Below are 15,642 nucleotides of genomic sequence, written 5' to 3' on the forward strand. Positions count from 1 at the left end.
ATATTTCAAATCTTTCGCTAATTAGCTGTTGACATTTGTTCTTTTGTGACTGTTTGAATACTTTGCCTGGATGAGAGCAAACCTTGAGACATCCGAGGAAAAATACTAAACAAATTTTTTTTTTACTTTGTTTGGAAAAATATGTGTTTGAATCACAGGCGTTGTGATTTATCACCAACAATCTATTAGATAATAAATATTTATCATGCGTTTTCCGTTATGTGACTTGTGTGTCCCATTAAATCAAAGTCCTTCATTCAAGGGTAAATTTTTCATTCTGTTTTGTTCAGTAGAGGAAGTGTGACTAATCAAGAGATTCCAATGTTCCTAGAAAAAAAAAAATCACATTTCAAGGTCCCTGTAGAGGAACAAAAATCTGGTGAGACGGAGACTCCAGCTACACCTGAAGTACTGAGAAACCAATTTGTTTTGGCTTGTGACCTTCACCAGGGTCATTAACATTTACACCAGCACAGTGCAAAATACTGTGCAGCAAACAGCAGGTTTCTTCTTTCACATGTGTTCTCAAATCATTAAACTTGTTTTACTCAAAGATAAACTGAGGAAATCAAAAATAAAAGGATTTTTGACAATTTTATCTACTAAAGAAAGCAATCCTATTTGAAAAACTGAGAAATGAACAATGTTTTTTCTTGTTGTCAAAATGCAAGTCTTTAAATTAATCTACATATTATACCACAGCGAGGACTTAAGACACAGACACGAGAATAAAAAAAATTAATGTGTTTATCTGATACAACTTCCAGTAAAAAAATATGTATATCGTCAATCAAAGACATTTATGTATTACTTCACTTTGACAGAACTTCTCCATTCACATAAAGAAAATATTTAACTTTCAAAAACACATTATTTAATGTTAGTTTTTCTTGAAGCATCACTTCCATTTTTCTTCCACTTTTTTAATTCTTAAAATCTAACTTGGTCAATGGAAGACAAAAAAAATATTTATATGAAATGTAAAACACTATAACAAACAACATGGTGTTAAACATCTCCTCAAACAAACTGGAATGTTACTTTAGGTAGATAATACACGTGATAACACATTTAACAGACACAATCTTAAGTGCATGTTTCTGAGAGGTTCCTTCGACTGTCAGTAAAGTGTGTTTTAAAAAATCCCACATAAGACATGATCTGTGTAAACCTAAACATCTCCTCTGCAGGTGGAGGTCGATCAGGTCGGGTTTTAGTCGCCAAGAAGGCTCGCCGACTCCGTCTGCAGCGCCTCTTCCACGTTGTCGGTGTATTTGAAGCCTTGCAGATCAGCTGCGAGGAGAACCTTCAGCACGGCGGGCTGAACCAGGCGGAGAGACGAGAGGGAGATTAAAGGTGACGACTGTTTACTAAATTAATTATCAGCCAAAGACCGAAAGGACGAGAGGCTCACCTGCAGCCTGGAAAACATCAGCTTGACCTTTCTCAGTTTGAACTGCCTTAGCAGGTCCGTCAGCTCGCTGATCACCGTGTAATCTATGATGCTCACATGGTGGCAGTCCAACACCACGGACCTCGGAGGACAGGCTGGCGGACAGAAGGTGGACATGTGAAGACGACGAACTAAAGTTTTTCCAACAGGATCGGATGGAGAAGCTCTTACTCTGCAGAGCCTGAGTGTGAATGATGTGGCTGAGATGCTCCACAGCAGGGAAGCTGAGCCCACTGCTCAACTCAATCACCAACACACCGTGATCAGACACCTGCACAGGAAAGAAAACGTGGTTTATGATTAAAAAATAGCTGCAGCTCTGAAAAAGTTTGAAGGTTTTTTTTCCCCCTTTTTATGCAACAGATCACTGATTATTACTTATATAAAAACGTACAAGATCCAAATATTGCACCATTTTATGAAAGGCATTGGGTAGCCCAAATGTTTGATTTTAAAAGCATCCTATCAGTAACGTCGTTCCACCTTTATCTTGGGTCTGGCCATGGCGTACAGCAGCAGGGCTCCGGAGACGGCCACACCACCGATGATGCCGTATTGCACCTCCCAGAAGCTCAGCAGGAATGTCACCCCGAAAGGAAGCAGGTCCAGCCCTGTGCATGACAAGTCACAGCTTAGCTAAACTGACAGAAACATGGAAAACCTGGAGAATCTCCCAGAGACTCTTACGATGTATCTTCCACATCTTTATCACGACACAGTAATCAACCATAGGAGCCACGGCGCAGATGATGACGGCGGCCAGAGAAGCTTTGGGGATGTAGTAGAAAGCCGGCATGAGGAAGGCCAACGACAGCAGCACGATCACGCCTGCACACGCACAAAGAAGTGGAAAAACAATTGGAAAGTAAAAAAAACAAGTTTTCATGTTTCAGGAAATACAGATAAAGGTTTAGCTTTTATATTCAACTACCCATTGGAGTTTTCTGCTGTTTAACTAACATGTTAGTATTCTTACATATAAGTTTAGATCAACTAAGAGTCATGTTGTAGTTAGAGGGTGAGGACATTTCTATTATTATTATTATTATTATTATGACAGCAGAAAGATGCAGTAACGCAGTCTGCCACAAGAGGGCAGGAGAGTAAAAGGATCAAACCTACTGGTAACGATACCTCCAGCTGGGGTGCAAACCCCCGTCTGAGAGTTCACCGCCGTCCTAAGAGGAAGAAAGGATATTGACGATGTAAGAGTTAGAGTTAAACAAAACGGTAAAGCAGATCCTTCAGAGAGCCAAACACGAACCGTCCGAAGCTGCCGGTGACGGGGTACGCTGACACGAAGGAGCCCATGATGTTGGTCACGCCTATGGCCAGCAGCTCCTGGTTGGCATCGATCCTGTAGCTGTTCTGACTGGCTGAGAGGAAACAGACAAAGAAAAGATGAACTTGATGCTCCATTGTTGCTGAAGACTTTATTCAATAAAAATCATCCACAACTCGCCGCAACTGTTGGATATGATGTGGAAAACCCTTCAAATAAATTCAGGTTTTATTGCTGCATTAATTTAGATTAAGTCCGACATTTAATTAGATCGCATTTATTCAGCGGGATCATTTTTACTTGGTATTGAATGTTTTGGCTCCTGGGAACCTTCATGGCACCATGAACTCTTTGAAATGGCATTAAATTTTAGATACAATGTAGAAAACTTTAGGGTTGAGCTAAAGAGAAAAAAGTCATCATACAGGTTCCTGTACTCTGGATGACAATTAGTAGAGCTATAGTGTAAGAACCGATAAAGGAGCTTACCAAAAGCTTTGGCGATAGCAATGCTCTCCAACAGACCCATGAGAGGGATCACAGCCAGTCCTCCTCCAAAGTCCTGCACCGAATGCGGAGAGAAAGCATGACTGGTCAGCGACACGTGTCAGAGAGAAATGAAGAAGTGAATCTCAAACTTCTGCTTCTGACCTCTACAATCTCTCTAAAAGAGACGACGGTGCCGTTGGACGTGGTGTCCGAGGTGGGCGGGGGGCTGAACGGCGGGAGTCCCTGAGTCGTGTGCCCAGTGATGGTGAACACATGATGTCCAAAAGCGTCCCAGGAAAACGCCACCAGAGTTGCAGCCACGACCACCAGGGCATTACGCACTGATCAGGACAAAGAGGGGAAACGGCTCACGTTGAAAAGTTCAACCAACCGGGTTTTAGCTTTTGTGAAAATGTGAGAGAAGTACTGACTGGTGGCCACAGCCCACACCAGTTTATTGGCGAATCTGGAGTGGACTGATGATCCGTGGTCAGAGCCCGGATGTGACTTGATGAACATCAGTGCGATCAGCAGAGCGAGACAAACCAGGCCCAGGACCACGTCGCCCACTCTGGCCTCTGGGATCTTGTGGAAGGTGTAGTAAACCTCCAGGAAGAACTGGTGGGGGACATCCTGGATTCCCAGAATGTTCTGCAAACGGGAACCAGTTTAACCTCCCACATCACACACGTAAACCAAAGGAGCTTAAACCAGTTCAGCAGCATAATAAACCCAACAATGAGTTTGAACATTCATGCTTTGCACCAACATGAAGTTTTATTTCATACATTTTATATACATACACAGACATACATTCTATATAATCTTATAGCACATATTCAAGGCTCTAAATGCCCTTAAGTGAAAGTTTAGTAATTAAAGTGTTTGTTTTTTGTGTTTTTTAGCAGAACCACCCCCACACACAAAAAACTTTGAATTTTGTCAGTATATGCAAATTGCTCAAATAACAGAACATGAAGAAATATTTTCACTTCATGGAAAATGATAAAACATTTTTCTATGAACAAAAAAAGGACAAAAATAAATTCAAACCTACTTGAAAGTTTATTCAACAAATGCATGTTGAATAAGCGTTTACAGCAGAAAAGTGCCCAAAATGCTCTGTTTAGTTTATTTTAAAAGTCATTAAAATAAATTAAAATTTGGCCCTAAACTCAAATCTGCATCAAAGTTTTGCCAAAATAATTTAAAAACCACAGAGAATATAAACACTCTGGTTTAAACTCGTTGCAGACAGACACCAGCCTTCTGCAGCCCAGAGAGATGAAGCAGGCATTGCAATAAACAAAAATATAACCAATTTCCTGACATGTTATTGCAACGGCTCTTTTTGCTCCTCCTCAGTGCCGTGTTGTTCAACATTTTGTTTTTGCTGTTATTTGTCAGCGTTAATTCAAACAGCTTTTGGTTGTGCGGAGTCGTTATGACAACAAAAAGCTTTCTCATTCTGACGCTGATTAAAAAACAGTTCCTGTATCGTGTGACGACAGCTTTAGAGTCGCACACACAGCTATCAGGATATCACAGGTGGTTTCAGCAAGGCGATGCCAAACCACTTTCTGAATACTGACATGATCCAACAGATTGGCTCTCCTGTGAAAGAGGTCATGATCACATCTGTGGAAAACACTATTGAATTGAGATCATATCATTTTAACTTCAATTCTATTAAAAATAGCAAATAATATTGAATGAACAAAATTTCTCAGTTACTAAAACTGAGCAATTTGTTTATGCATTCTGTTCAAAAACATGATCTTCAACACTTTGATAATTATGCCGATTGAACACTGAGATCACACAGCACGAAGAGGTGTGTTGCTGTTTCACAGCGTGTGTGTGTGTGTGTGTGTCTGTGTGTGTAGCCTCACTTTGACCTGGCCGAAGCCGATGGTGACCGCAGCAGCGCAGGTGAAGCCTTTTATTACAGGATAAGAGATGAAGTCCAGCAGGAATCCTGAGGAAAACAATGAATTGTAGACAGAATCAGTCAGAAACACATGGGAGACTTTCTCTGCTACTTCTGCCAATTTATTTTAGCCACTTTAAACGTGCAAAGAACAAACAGCAAAAAAAAAAAAAAAAAGAACAAACAGCAAAGTTAAAAAGAGGATCTGCGTTAGCTCAAGTAACATCTTTAAAGCTGCGGCGGCAGCATGTCTTACCCAATCTGAGTAACGCCATGGTGGCCTGGATGACTCCGCAGAGGAGGCTGAGCAGGACGGCCCGGTGAGGCTGGCCGCCCACCACAGAGAAACACAGGAGGGACATGATGGCCGTTGGACCCAGTGTCACGTCCTTAGATGTCCCCAGGAACGTGTAAATGAAGCCGCCCATGAAGGCAGAGTAGAGTCCGTACTGTGAGAAATGATCAGAACACGTTTGTTGTGACGAGTAAATATTTCTGATTGAAAGCATCTCAACTCACAAAAACTCTAATGTCCTCATTAATAGGATCAGTTAATTTTACTTTAAATACATGTATCTGAATACATAAATCCTACTCATATTTGTTATATGAGTAACGGATCGCCACATTACAACCACAAACTTCAGTGTATTTTATTGGGATTTAATAAATAATGTGAATTATAAAGCGGCCGGGAGGAGGCCTGGGGGAAGACCCAGGACACGCTGGAGGGATTATGTCTCTTGGCTGGCCTGGGAACGCCTTGGGGTTCCCCCGGAGGAGCTGGAAGAAGTGGCTGGGGAGAGGGAAGTCTGGGCCTCCCTTCTGAAGCTGCTGCCCCCGCGACCCGACCCCGGATAAGCGGAAGAAAATGGATGGATGGATGGATGGATGGATAATCAGAAACGTTTGGCATGCTTTTGTGTTCAGTCCTCTTTAGTACTAAATAAAATCCAGTGAAACCAGTTGTCAGTAGGATTAAATAAACATATGCTCTTTTCTACTTCTTTTCGGACATTTGTTGTTGTTGGACTAATTTGATTCTTGCTTTAATTTTTTTGTTTACTCATTTATATTTGTTTGTTTCTGTATTTTTTATTTGTTTTGCTCCCGTCTGAAATAAATGCTAAAATGCTAAAAAGTGTGAAAGTTGCCATATTAGCAAATAGAGTCCACTTGTGTGTAAATTTATCTTATTATAAAAATGCACAAGTTTGTTAAAGAACATTAGTGAACAAAGTGAATCATGAAGTCCAGGGAGAAGCATGGTGGTGGTAGCATCATTCTGATGCGTTTCCTCAGTGGCGGGAAATAAAAGCTGGTCTGACATTAGAAAAAAAGCATCATGTTCATCAAACTTAACCTCACCTGAACAGGAAGTCCGGCCACTTCCGCGTAAGCGAGAGCCTGTGGTACGGTGGTCAGCCCGACAGTGAGGCCCGCCAGCAGGTCCATCTGCAGGTACCTCACCCTGTACTTGGGTAACCAGGAGAGAATGGGCAGCCAGGACTTCAGGGTGCTGTAAGAACAACAGCGCCGGGACGACTGTCCTCCCTGCAGCGGCCGATCCATTTCTAAAAACCCTTGGAGGCAGAGAGAAGATTAAAAAAGCAGTTCAAAAATCAATCTAAATATTTAGGAATGTGTGTGTATAAGTAGAGAATTAAAGCCCTCACAGTGAGTTCAGGGTTTCCCTGCTGAGCTCGTCAGCTTTGGGTCGTTTGGTTTTCCTGCTGTGATTCCCAGCATTCAGGAAAACACCACACACCTGCTCTGAGGGGATGCATTCCTGTGTAAACTTCTCAAAAGCAAACACACTCCTTACCTTCAGGTGGAACAAAAAAAAAAGAAGCAAAAACAAACAAAACTTGTCAGCTTCCTCCAACACTCCCCATAGGTTGTGCTCAGGTGTGTGTCTTTGACAGCCATTGGATGATCATGTGACAGACAGGTGATATTCATGTACCTGAACATCCTGACTGATTAAAGTCGTGTTAGGGAAACTATCTATAAAGGTATGAGCAAACAAAACGACTAAACTCAAAATGTTATGAATATGCACCCTGTTGGCATTCAATTTCAAAGAAGTGCGATATTAAAATTTAACAGAAATGAGGGCAGACAAATAATACAATAAAATAGAATATAATATACCACCGCATTGTGCTGACTGCAGTCCTCCTCTCGGCACCGTTCATCGGTCAGGCTGTGATTTTTCACATCCACCTCTGTTGAATAATAGCTGTTAAAATCCACTTCTCTAAAACCCGACTCAGACACTCACAGTAACAACTTCCTGTTTTCTTCCAAGTCACGTGACCGCTGTCATGTGACGAGAGGGCCAGTTGTTTCCGGAAGTTTAAAGAATGGCGGCTGGTGTCTCCGCAGATCATAGCGTTTAAAGAGCTGCCGATCTGATTTGTTTCTCGGGGTTTCAGCAGATATTTAAACCCTCATTATGCGGATCCAGTTGCTGTTTGTGCTTGTAGCCTCTTGTCGCGTGTCGGAGTCAAAGAGAAGAAATGTCCTTCTAATTATTGGTGCGTAACCATTTAAAATGTTAGATAAAAATTACACTTTTTGAAATTAAACTGTTAAGGTATCATTTCATTGTATATTTGTACCAGTCTTTCTTTATTTCATTAGCTACACCAGTATCTGTTCCAGCTACTTGTTCTTTATTTGTATTATTATGAGTTTTGTTAAAATCTGTTCTTGGATATCTTTGTTTTCTTTATTTTTGTTGTTGATTGTTTACAAGTTTTTGTTGTTTGTTTTTGTTTTAGTTCATAATTTTTTTTTGTTTGCTGCTTGCCTTTGCAAGTCAGCCAGAAAGTGCAATTTCTGTGAAATGGACTGGTATAAGACCAGCATGCACTGCGGTGAACCAGTGTTTGAAGTTTTGTTTTGTTTTTTCACCACATCAGAAGCAGCAGGAAAGCAAAAAAAAAAAAAAAGATTTTTGTTTATTGTTCGCCAAACTGGATAACTAATCACTAAAACGCAACTTTCAGATTTTGGACATTGGACTTTATTTGCTTGCTTGCAAAAATATCACCAGTCAGCAGCGACTTATTGATTTTTGAATGTTAGATGTTTGGTTTGACAAATCTCTATGTGCAGAGAGCTATGCAACAGTCTTGTGTCATCATCTGTCATGTATTTTATGTTTGTATATTCTTCTTTTCCTCCCCAGCTGATGATGCAGGTTTTGAAACAGACGTCTATAACAACTCTGTGGTCCACACGCCACACCTGCTCTCTCTGGCCCGACGCAGCGTTGTGTTCAGGAACGCCTTCACATCCGTCAGCAGCTGCTCCCCGAGCCGCTCCGCCATCCTCACAGGCCTGCCGCAGGTAACACACACACGCATGCACACACCTGTACCCACCAGTCCCTCCTTTTTGATGTCACTGAGGTTAGTCCCTTGTTTTCAGCATCAGAACGGCATGTATGGCCTCCATCAGGGAGTTCATCACTTCAACTCATTCGACGGAGTACAGAGTCTGCCGCTTCTCCTCAGCCAGGCTGACGTACACACAGGTACATTTAAAAACGGACATCTTATCACGTTTCTTCACTCTGTGTTGCCTCCCTTTGATCTCTTTTTTTTCCCCTGTCAATTCCCACAGGTATAATCGGGAAGAAGCACGTCGGTCCCGGATCTGTTTACCCCTTTGACTTCGCCTACACGGAGGAAAACAGCTCCGTCCTCCAGGTGGGCAGGAACATCACCCGGATCAAACTTCTGGTCCGCAAGTTCTTCCAGACTCACAAGGAGGAAGCAGCCGAGCGACGGCGAGTAAGAGGCGCGGGAACCAGCGGCGGCCCGAATGCAGAGGAGGAGGAGAGGCCGTTTTTTCTTTACGTGGCCTTCCATGACACCCACCGATGTGGCCATTCGCAGCCCCAGTATGGGGCTTTCTGTGAGAAGTTTGGGAACGGAGAACCGGGAATGGGTTTAATTCCTGACTGGAAGCCAGTGTACTACACACCAGAGCAAGTTAAGGTGAGTGGCAATGCTGCTGAAAAATATATCATGATAAAAGATTGTCATATCAGTCAATATCAATAATTGCTCATTAGATTTTTGTTTTTAAATATCTGAAATAATGGCAAACTGGTGACGTGACCTTTCTGTTTCATCCACAGTTTCTTCTCAAGCTGTTGTCCTAATGTTCCTCTTTCACTCCACAGACTGCTTTTTATGTTTATGCTACTGCTCAGCAGCTTGTTGCTAGGTAACAGGTTGTTGCTAGGTAACCAAAGAGTGCGTTAGTTGATGCCACCTGCCTTGGTTTGGCACGTAAAGTCTTTCTTCTGCCTACATCCCCCAGAATGCTGTGCGGTTCTGGAGTTCAGTCAAATTATTGAATATTCTATCAGTTTTGTATCGATATTGATTAGGTGTCTATTTCTATATATGTTGTTTCTGGTTTATTGCCCATCCCTAGTCAGTGGTGTAAGGTTTTCAATGGATTCATAAAATGGATTCAAGTCGTTCTGAGGAACTAAATCCAGAGCGCAGTGTTTCTAACTCTGAACGTCTTCAGGTTCCTCCCTTCGTACCTGACACACCGGCTGCTCGGGCCGACCTGGCTGCACAGTACACCACAGTCAGCCGGCTGGATCAGGGTCTGTTCAGCACCTTCACAAGCGCAAAAAACAAAACAACAACAACAACAAAAGGATGAGGAAGACTAACCCACAATGTCCCTCTGCAGGTATCGGGTTGGTTCTTCAGGAGCTGCGGGATGCCGGTTACGACAACGACACTCTGATCATCTACAGCTCCGACAACGGGATCCCTTTCCCCAATGGCAGAACCAACCTGTATCGGTCAGGAACCGCCGAACCCATGTTGGTTTCCTCCCCGGATCACAGGGAGCGGTGGGGCAACACCAGCCAGGCCTTCGTCAGTCTGCTGGGTGAGAGACGGCCAAATCCTCCACCCAACAGCGGATCACTCACCTCCAATCCTCTCTGGGTACTTATAATTGGGAGGATGCAGTTATTTAACGGAAAACAGTGTAAAGTTATGGCAAGATTGTAAGTAAAGCACTTTTAGAAATTTAAACATGACAGTTTAAAGCTGATCAGAATATGTAATAACTATTTTTTAGACAGGCCTATTTCCTTTAGCCACTCCTCAATGGACAAGAGAACATGCGTCTAGAGTAAGACAGATGTAAATGTTGACTTTCGATAGTCTGGAAATGGGAACAAAAAACATCTGCTTACCTGAAGCTGCCTGGAGCCACAGTCTCAGGACTAATTGAAATGTTTCAAACAATGGAAATTGTGACAAGCTGAGCGGATTAGGACCCAGCCATATCTAGCCACTGTGTCCAGTCTAGCTGTTTGAAGAGAAATGCCAAGAAGCATCCATTTCTGTCCTGTCATCACAAACATTGTCCCAGCTTTGGGATCCACCGCTCTCAGGTACAAATCATCAATCAGAGAAGTTTTGTCACCCAAATCACAAGACATAGATACAAGTTTAGTCTCAATATCAACTCAGTCCAAAAGTGCTGTCACTTTCTTTGGGCTCATTTTGGCCCTTGTGTGGCTTGACGATCTGTAAAAACGTCACTTTCTCCGTTCAATGTGTTTCTGCTGCCACTAGAGGGAGACACAGGAACACAACAGAAGCTGCTCAGCTGCTAAGATGACATGAACTTAATGTCAATATTGTTAATGAAAAAACGTTTATATTCTTTAAAATACACACTGTTAATATTTCACAAGATCAGATCATTTTTATCAGTCAGTGCAAATTATGTAAAAGAAAATGTAGACTAACAGAGAACAGCAATAATAATAATTTAGCAGAATGCACAGATATTGTTAAACAGAATATTAAAAATAAATAAATAAATAAAACATTGTTGCAGATCGGTGGCAAAAGGCAAAAGCTTTTTATGCGTTGCTGGTGAATTTGATCATTTATATTGATCGGTGTATTTGCAGCATTTTGATCAAGCTCTGTGGACGAGTGTTTGCATCAAACCTTTACTGTGAAGGTTTTGTTAGTTCTGTGTCGATAATCATCCAAAACGATGAGCTACGTCTTAATTTGATCCATTGATGAGCTGATTTAATGTTCAGTGATAACAGGTCAGTTTAAATTTATCTTCCATATTTGTCATCCTCCTGTTTCTTTCTGTGTTTCTGCAGACATCACTCCCACCGTCCTGGACTGGTTTTCTGTCCCTTATCCATCCTACATCCTCCCTGAGAGTCCGTCCTTGCAGGTCCTCCTCACTGGCCGCTCCTTGCTGCCCGCTTTGACCTCTGACCCCAGCAGCTGGAACACGGTGTACTCCAGCCAGTCGCTGCACGAGGTCGAGACCTCACTGTCGCTCAGTCAGGAGGAACTCAAAACTCCAGGCCCTGACGAAATACGCTCTGATTTCAGGTGACCATGTACTACCCGATCCGCTCCGTCCACCAGGGGGCGTACCACCTCCTTCACAACATGCACTACCGCATGCCCTTCCCCATCGACCAGGACCTGTACGTGTCCCCGACCTTCCAGGACCTGCTGAACCGGACCAGGCTGCAGCGGCCGACTCACTGGTTCAAGAGTCTGGACCAGTATTACTACAGGGAGCGCTGGGAGCTGTTCGACACCAGGTCAGAGTCCGCATCGTCAGGGTTCAGGTTGAAAACTGACGCATATGGGAGAAATTTGTTTAACACAACTTAACCAAAAAAAATAGGAAAACTAAATCAAGATTTTTGATCTTTAAGGGAAAAAAACTAATCTCAACTTTGAAATTAATTTTAAAAAAACAACCAGAGGCCCACATTTTCTAAAATTGCAGCATAAGGAAAATATAGTTTGTTCAAATTCTGTGCAGCTTTAATGAGAGAAAACGCCCCTCTTTTTCATAAAAGTTAAAGTTAATTTATGCATTAAGCAGCTTCTCTTCTCCAGTGATTTTGAGGTAAATGAAGCAGAAGTTGTTCTTGTTCTAAAAACACTAAAGCATAACGTTGAGCATCAGACGACCATAAACTGAGCCGCTAATTATTCAGTCATCCATCGTTTTTGCTTGTTAGTCTTTCTAACACGTCGTCTTAGGCCTTGTGTAGATGCGATGGTCATTCTTCATCATTTAGGTGACAAACTGTTGCTTCAGAAACGATGACAGATAAATTAATATTGTAAGTGATCATTAGTTTCAGTCCCCCTCCCTGTTCTCAGTTGTTATGTAACATAATAAAAGGAAAAACTTCAGTATGTTTATATAATTGGATTACAACAAGACGGGTAGATCACATATATATATGTATATGTGCATAAAGTGGAGAAAGTATTTTGCTCTTAGCCTTAATAATCAAAATAAATAGGAATTATCATTTCACAAAAATATACGTGTCAGTGTGTAAGGAATCTATACAGATTTTACTTTTTGATATTTTAGTGATATTTAAAACTATTCAGATGTGCCTGAACATTTTTAAGAGGGAACCAGTAATGAACTGGTAATTCTGGCTGTTTTACTGGTACCAGTTAAAAACCTATCAGCTGAGTTCTGGACCAGTTGCAGACGAAGCGAATGGCGTATTATTCGCATTTTTAAACATAGTGCGTTTAATGTTTCATAGATTCAGACTGACTCAGGGTTTATGCTCCTCAAGCAGAGGAACCTGATGGTGTTTTGTTGTGAATGAACCCAGGACCGACCCTCAGGAAGCCAAGAACCTGGCGTCGGACCCGTCCTACAGCGGCGTGCTGGACAACCTGAGGCAGCTCCTGCAGAAATGGCAGTGGACGACGGGAGACCCCTGGGTCTGCGGGCCGGACTACGTCCTGGAGGAGAAGCTGGAGCCTCACTGCAGACCCCTCTACAACGGCCTCTGACTCGCTCTGATGGTATTTTTCTTTCATCTTCGCTGACGTGATATTTTCAAATAACTTTGTTCAGTTGGATTTATATGTTTTGCAATGGAATAAGCTGTAAATAAGAAATAAAACTCGAGTTAATTCTTTACCTTGTTTCAGTTTTTCATTCTGCTTCAACATTTGTTTTTTTGTCTCCCACTAAGACCAACTTTTCATCATCAGGAGTTTCATGACGCGTTCTCATAGAAACCCAACATAATTACAGTTTAACTGTTTGTTTGTTTAATTATTCAGTCTGGCTGACTAAGACTGATCTGCTAATTACACCATTCAGAGGAGTTCATGGCGCTTGACAGAGGAGTCAGCCTGAGTCCTAAAAACGGTTTCTATTGATTATAACGTTTCCCTCAGAGCTCCACATCAAACCCAGACAGAGCCTTTCAAAAATATACTCACATGCTTTAATTTAGCTCACGCTTTGCTGCATAATCACAAATAGAGGATTTTATGTGACGGACACAGTATAAAATTGTCAAGTGGAAGGGAAAAGATGCACAGTTTGCATTTGTTTCTTTCTTTACTAAACCAAAAAAAAAGAGAGAAATTTGGTACTATAAAAGTACAGCGATGCGGTTCTAATTAGGGGGTTGAATACAAATACACGCCACACTTTTCACATTTTTGTGTATGTAAAGAAGATTTAAAAATATGTACAGACGGCACATTTCCTTCCCGGCCTGATAAATAAAAGCCCGATTTAAAAAAAAAAATTACAGTTTGTGCTTGTTGCGAGACAAAATGCATAAAACTTCAGAAAACTGACGTAGACGGACTCAGACGCTGTGTGGTGACCAGGTCGCGCTGCTCCAGATTCATCTGCAGGTATTTTCAGTCCTAATTTGTCCACTTTCGCACATGTTCTCCATGAAACCCACACCTTCCTTTTAAGCTGTGACCTCTTGCCTCACATTTCTTTCAAGGACGACAGATTCATTTTGACCCCTTAAAACGTCAGAAAGAATGACGTCCTCATACCTCACACACAGACACGCGTCGTGATGGCGTGGCTCCAGCAGCCCATCAGGAACGGATCAATTAGCGTCGTCCCCCCACCCCTCCCCCCAATTTTCTACAGACGGATCATCATCATCATCCGCCCACCTTGGCTCTGATTTGACGAATGTCCTGTGTCACGATAAACCTCACCCAGTCTCCCTATATAAGAAACAGAAACTTTTCCAAGATTCCAGCAAAAACAAAGTGTCCGCAGACGAAGGAGCAGACCTGTAGAAGCGCTATTTTTTTGTGCGTAAAAAAAAAAAAAAGGAAAATAACCCTCCCCCCAAAAAAGTGCCAAAACCGTCCTGGAGATGAAGAAGTCCGTCAGGTTCGCCGTGGTGTGCGTCGGAGTGTCTCTGCTCATCTCCTGCCAGTCCGTCGAAGCCTGGTACAAGCAGGTGACCGGACCCAACTACTACTCTGTGGGCCGCGCCTCCGGGCTGCTGTCCGGCATCAGGAGGTCTCCGACCGTCCGGAGAGCCGAGTCCGAGGAGACGGTGATGGACAGCGGGGAGGCGGCGGGAAACAACTTGATCCAAGAGACCAACAGGCAAATCTCCGTCCTGAAGAACATGGTAGGCTCTCCTCAGAGAGCAGAAAGTTCATTTCTGCTCAGAGTGATTACGTAAAATCGTGCTTTTCGCTCAAAAGTTGCCGTTTTGCTAAAGATGGCATGAAAAGTGAAACGTTCTTTGAAATGCAAAGGGAACTCCGATATAAAGCACATGGCATTATGTATACATGTGTGGCTTGCAAAAAATAAAAAATAAAAAAAAGTTAGGGGTTATGCGTAAAGGCGCAGATTAAAGCGCAAAACAAACCGCTGTTCTGCTAGTTAGAAATATTTGGGTTGAATCATATCAGTGAACACACACAAACACTGATTTATTTGTACAGACATATATGATTGAATTTGATGCTGATATTTCTTCGAGATTTCTTTCGAAAGTGACAATGTAAGACAACACCGTGTTTCATTTCAACTTTGATTTCTCTCCAAACTCCAGGCCATCTGCCTGAAGGACATCTCTCCGAACCTGAAGAGCTGCGAGCTGCTGGAGGACGGGACAGGAACCTTCCAGTGCAAGGCAGACGTCTTCCTCACCCTGGACTCCTTGGACTGCCTGTCCGCATGAGTCTGCGTGAATCCTCCTCATCGTCCTCCAAAAAAGAAAGAAAGAAAGAAAGAAAACAGAGATAGAAAGAGAGCAAAAAACCAGAGATCTTATCTGGAAAAGCAGAAAAAAATCAAAACAGAGATGAGGGATGGACGGAGATTTTTGCTTTGATGACGGACTGTGGCAGACTTTGAATGTTTTCTCTTATTTAAAGAAAAATGCTTAAAAAAACATTGTTCGGTTTTGCTTTTGGTTGCAAAGAAAAAAAAATGTAAACAGGGAAAAAAAAACAATGCCAGACAGTTAGATAAAGCCATTTTCATTCCAACCCCTTTGCATAAATGTTCAAAAATGTCCAGAGGTTTATCTGCAGTTTTCCAGAACTCCTGTAAATTACTTTTATTTATTTATCTATTAAAATGAACAAACAAACAATATCAACCTGCTGTTGTCTGAAA

At 42.2% G+C, this 15,642-nt stretch overlaps 3 protein-coding genes across 7 annotated transcripts; 2 read left to right on the forward strand and 1 right to left on the reverse strand.

The window, feature by feature from the left end:
• Nucleotides 1–729: 729 nt before the first annotated feature.
• slc26a11 (solute carrier family 26 member 11) lies at nucleotides 730–7,469 on the reverse strand. 4 transcript variants are annotated; one of them, XM_081606202.1, is made up of 15 exons: nucleotides 7,312–7,469; nucleotides 6,831–6,979; nucleotides 6,523–6,737; nucleotides 5,411–5,603; nucleotides 5,117–5,202; nucleotides 3,656–3,875; nucleotides 3,387–3,565; nucleotides 3,225–3,297; nucleotides 2,718–2,829; nucleotides 2,576–2,631; nucleotides 2,141–2,281; nucleotides 1,937–2,064; nucleotides 1,625–1,724; nucleotides 1,415–1,548; nucleotides 730–1,321 (listed from the first exon to the last, which is right to left on the reverse strand). In XM_081606202.1, exons 3-15 carry the CDS (start codon nucleotides 6,724–6,726, stop codon nucleotides 1,214–1,216), a joined length of 1,734 nt encoding a protein of 577 aa, XP_081462328.1. In that variant the 5' UTR covers nucleotides 6,727–6,737; nucleotides 6,831–6,979; nucleotides 7,312–7,469; the 3' UTR covers nucleotides 730–1,213. The 4 variants fall into 4 exon arrangements, with proteins under 4 accessions (XP_081462328.1, XP_081462331.1, XP_081462325.1 ...); XM_081606205.1 differs by having other exon boundaries at nucleotides 2,588–2,631; nucleotides 7,309–7,469; XM_081606199.1 differs by having other exon boundaries at nucleotides 7,309–7,469.
• A 12-nt stretch (nucleotides 7,470–7,481) lies between these two features.
• On the forward strand, nucleotides 7,482–13,155 carry sgsh (N-sulfoglucosamine sulfohydrolase (sulfamidase)). 2 transcript variants are annotated; one of them, XM_081606213.1, is made up of 9 exons: nucleotides 7,484–7,694; nucleotides 8,351–8,511; nucleotides 8,593–8,698; nucleotides 8,788–9,164; nucleotides 9,709–9,790; nucleotides 9,880–10,083; nucleotides 11,333–11,499; nucleotides 11,574–11,791; nucleotides 12,842–13,155. In XM_081606213.1, the coding sequence occupies exons 1-9, from the start codon at nucleotides 7,613–7,615 to the stop codon at nucleotides 13,023–13,025; spliced, it is 1,581 nt and encodes a 526-aa protein (XP_081462339.1). In that variant the 5' UTR covers nucleotides 7,484–7,612; the 3' UTR covers nucleotides 13,026–13,155. The 2 variants fall into 2 exon arrangements, 1 of the variants encoding a protein (XP_081462339.1); XR_014087256.1 differs by lacking the exon at nucleotides 12,842–13,155 and having other exon boundaries at nucleotides 7,482–7,694; nucleotides 9,880–10,142; nucleotides 11,574–11,712.
• Nucleotides 13,156–14,377: 1,222 nt separating this feature from the next.
• npb (neuropeptide B) lies at nucleotides 14,378–15,625 on the forward strand. Its single transcript, XM_008410477.3, has 2 exons — nucleotides 14,378–14,641; nucleotides 15,074–15,625. The coding sequence occupies exons 1-2, from the start codon at nucleotides 14,378–14,380 to the stop codon at nucleotides 15,200–15,202; spliced, it is 393 nt and encodes a 130-aa protein (XP_008408699.2). The 3' UTR covers nucleotides 15,203–15,625.
• Nucleotides 15,626–15,642: the final 17 nt, after the last annotated feature.

Source organism: Poecilia reticulata, chromosome 1 (genome assembly GCF_904066995.2).
Source record: "Poecilia reticulata chromosome 1, P_reticulata-male-v2, whole genome shotgun sequence".
NCBI lineage: Eukaryota > Metazoa > Chordata > Actinopteri > Cyprinodontiformes > Poeciliidae > Poecilia > Poecilia reticulata.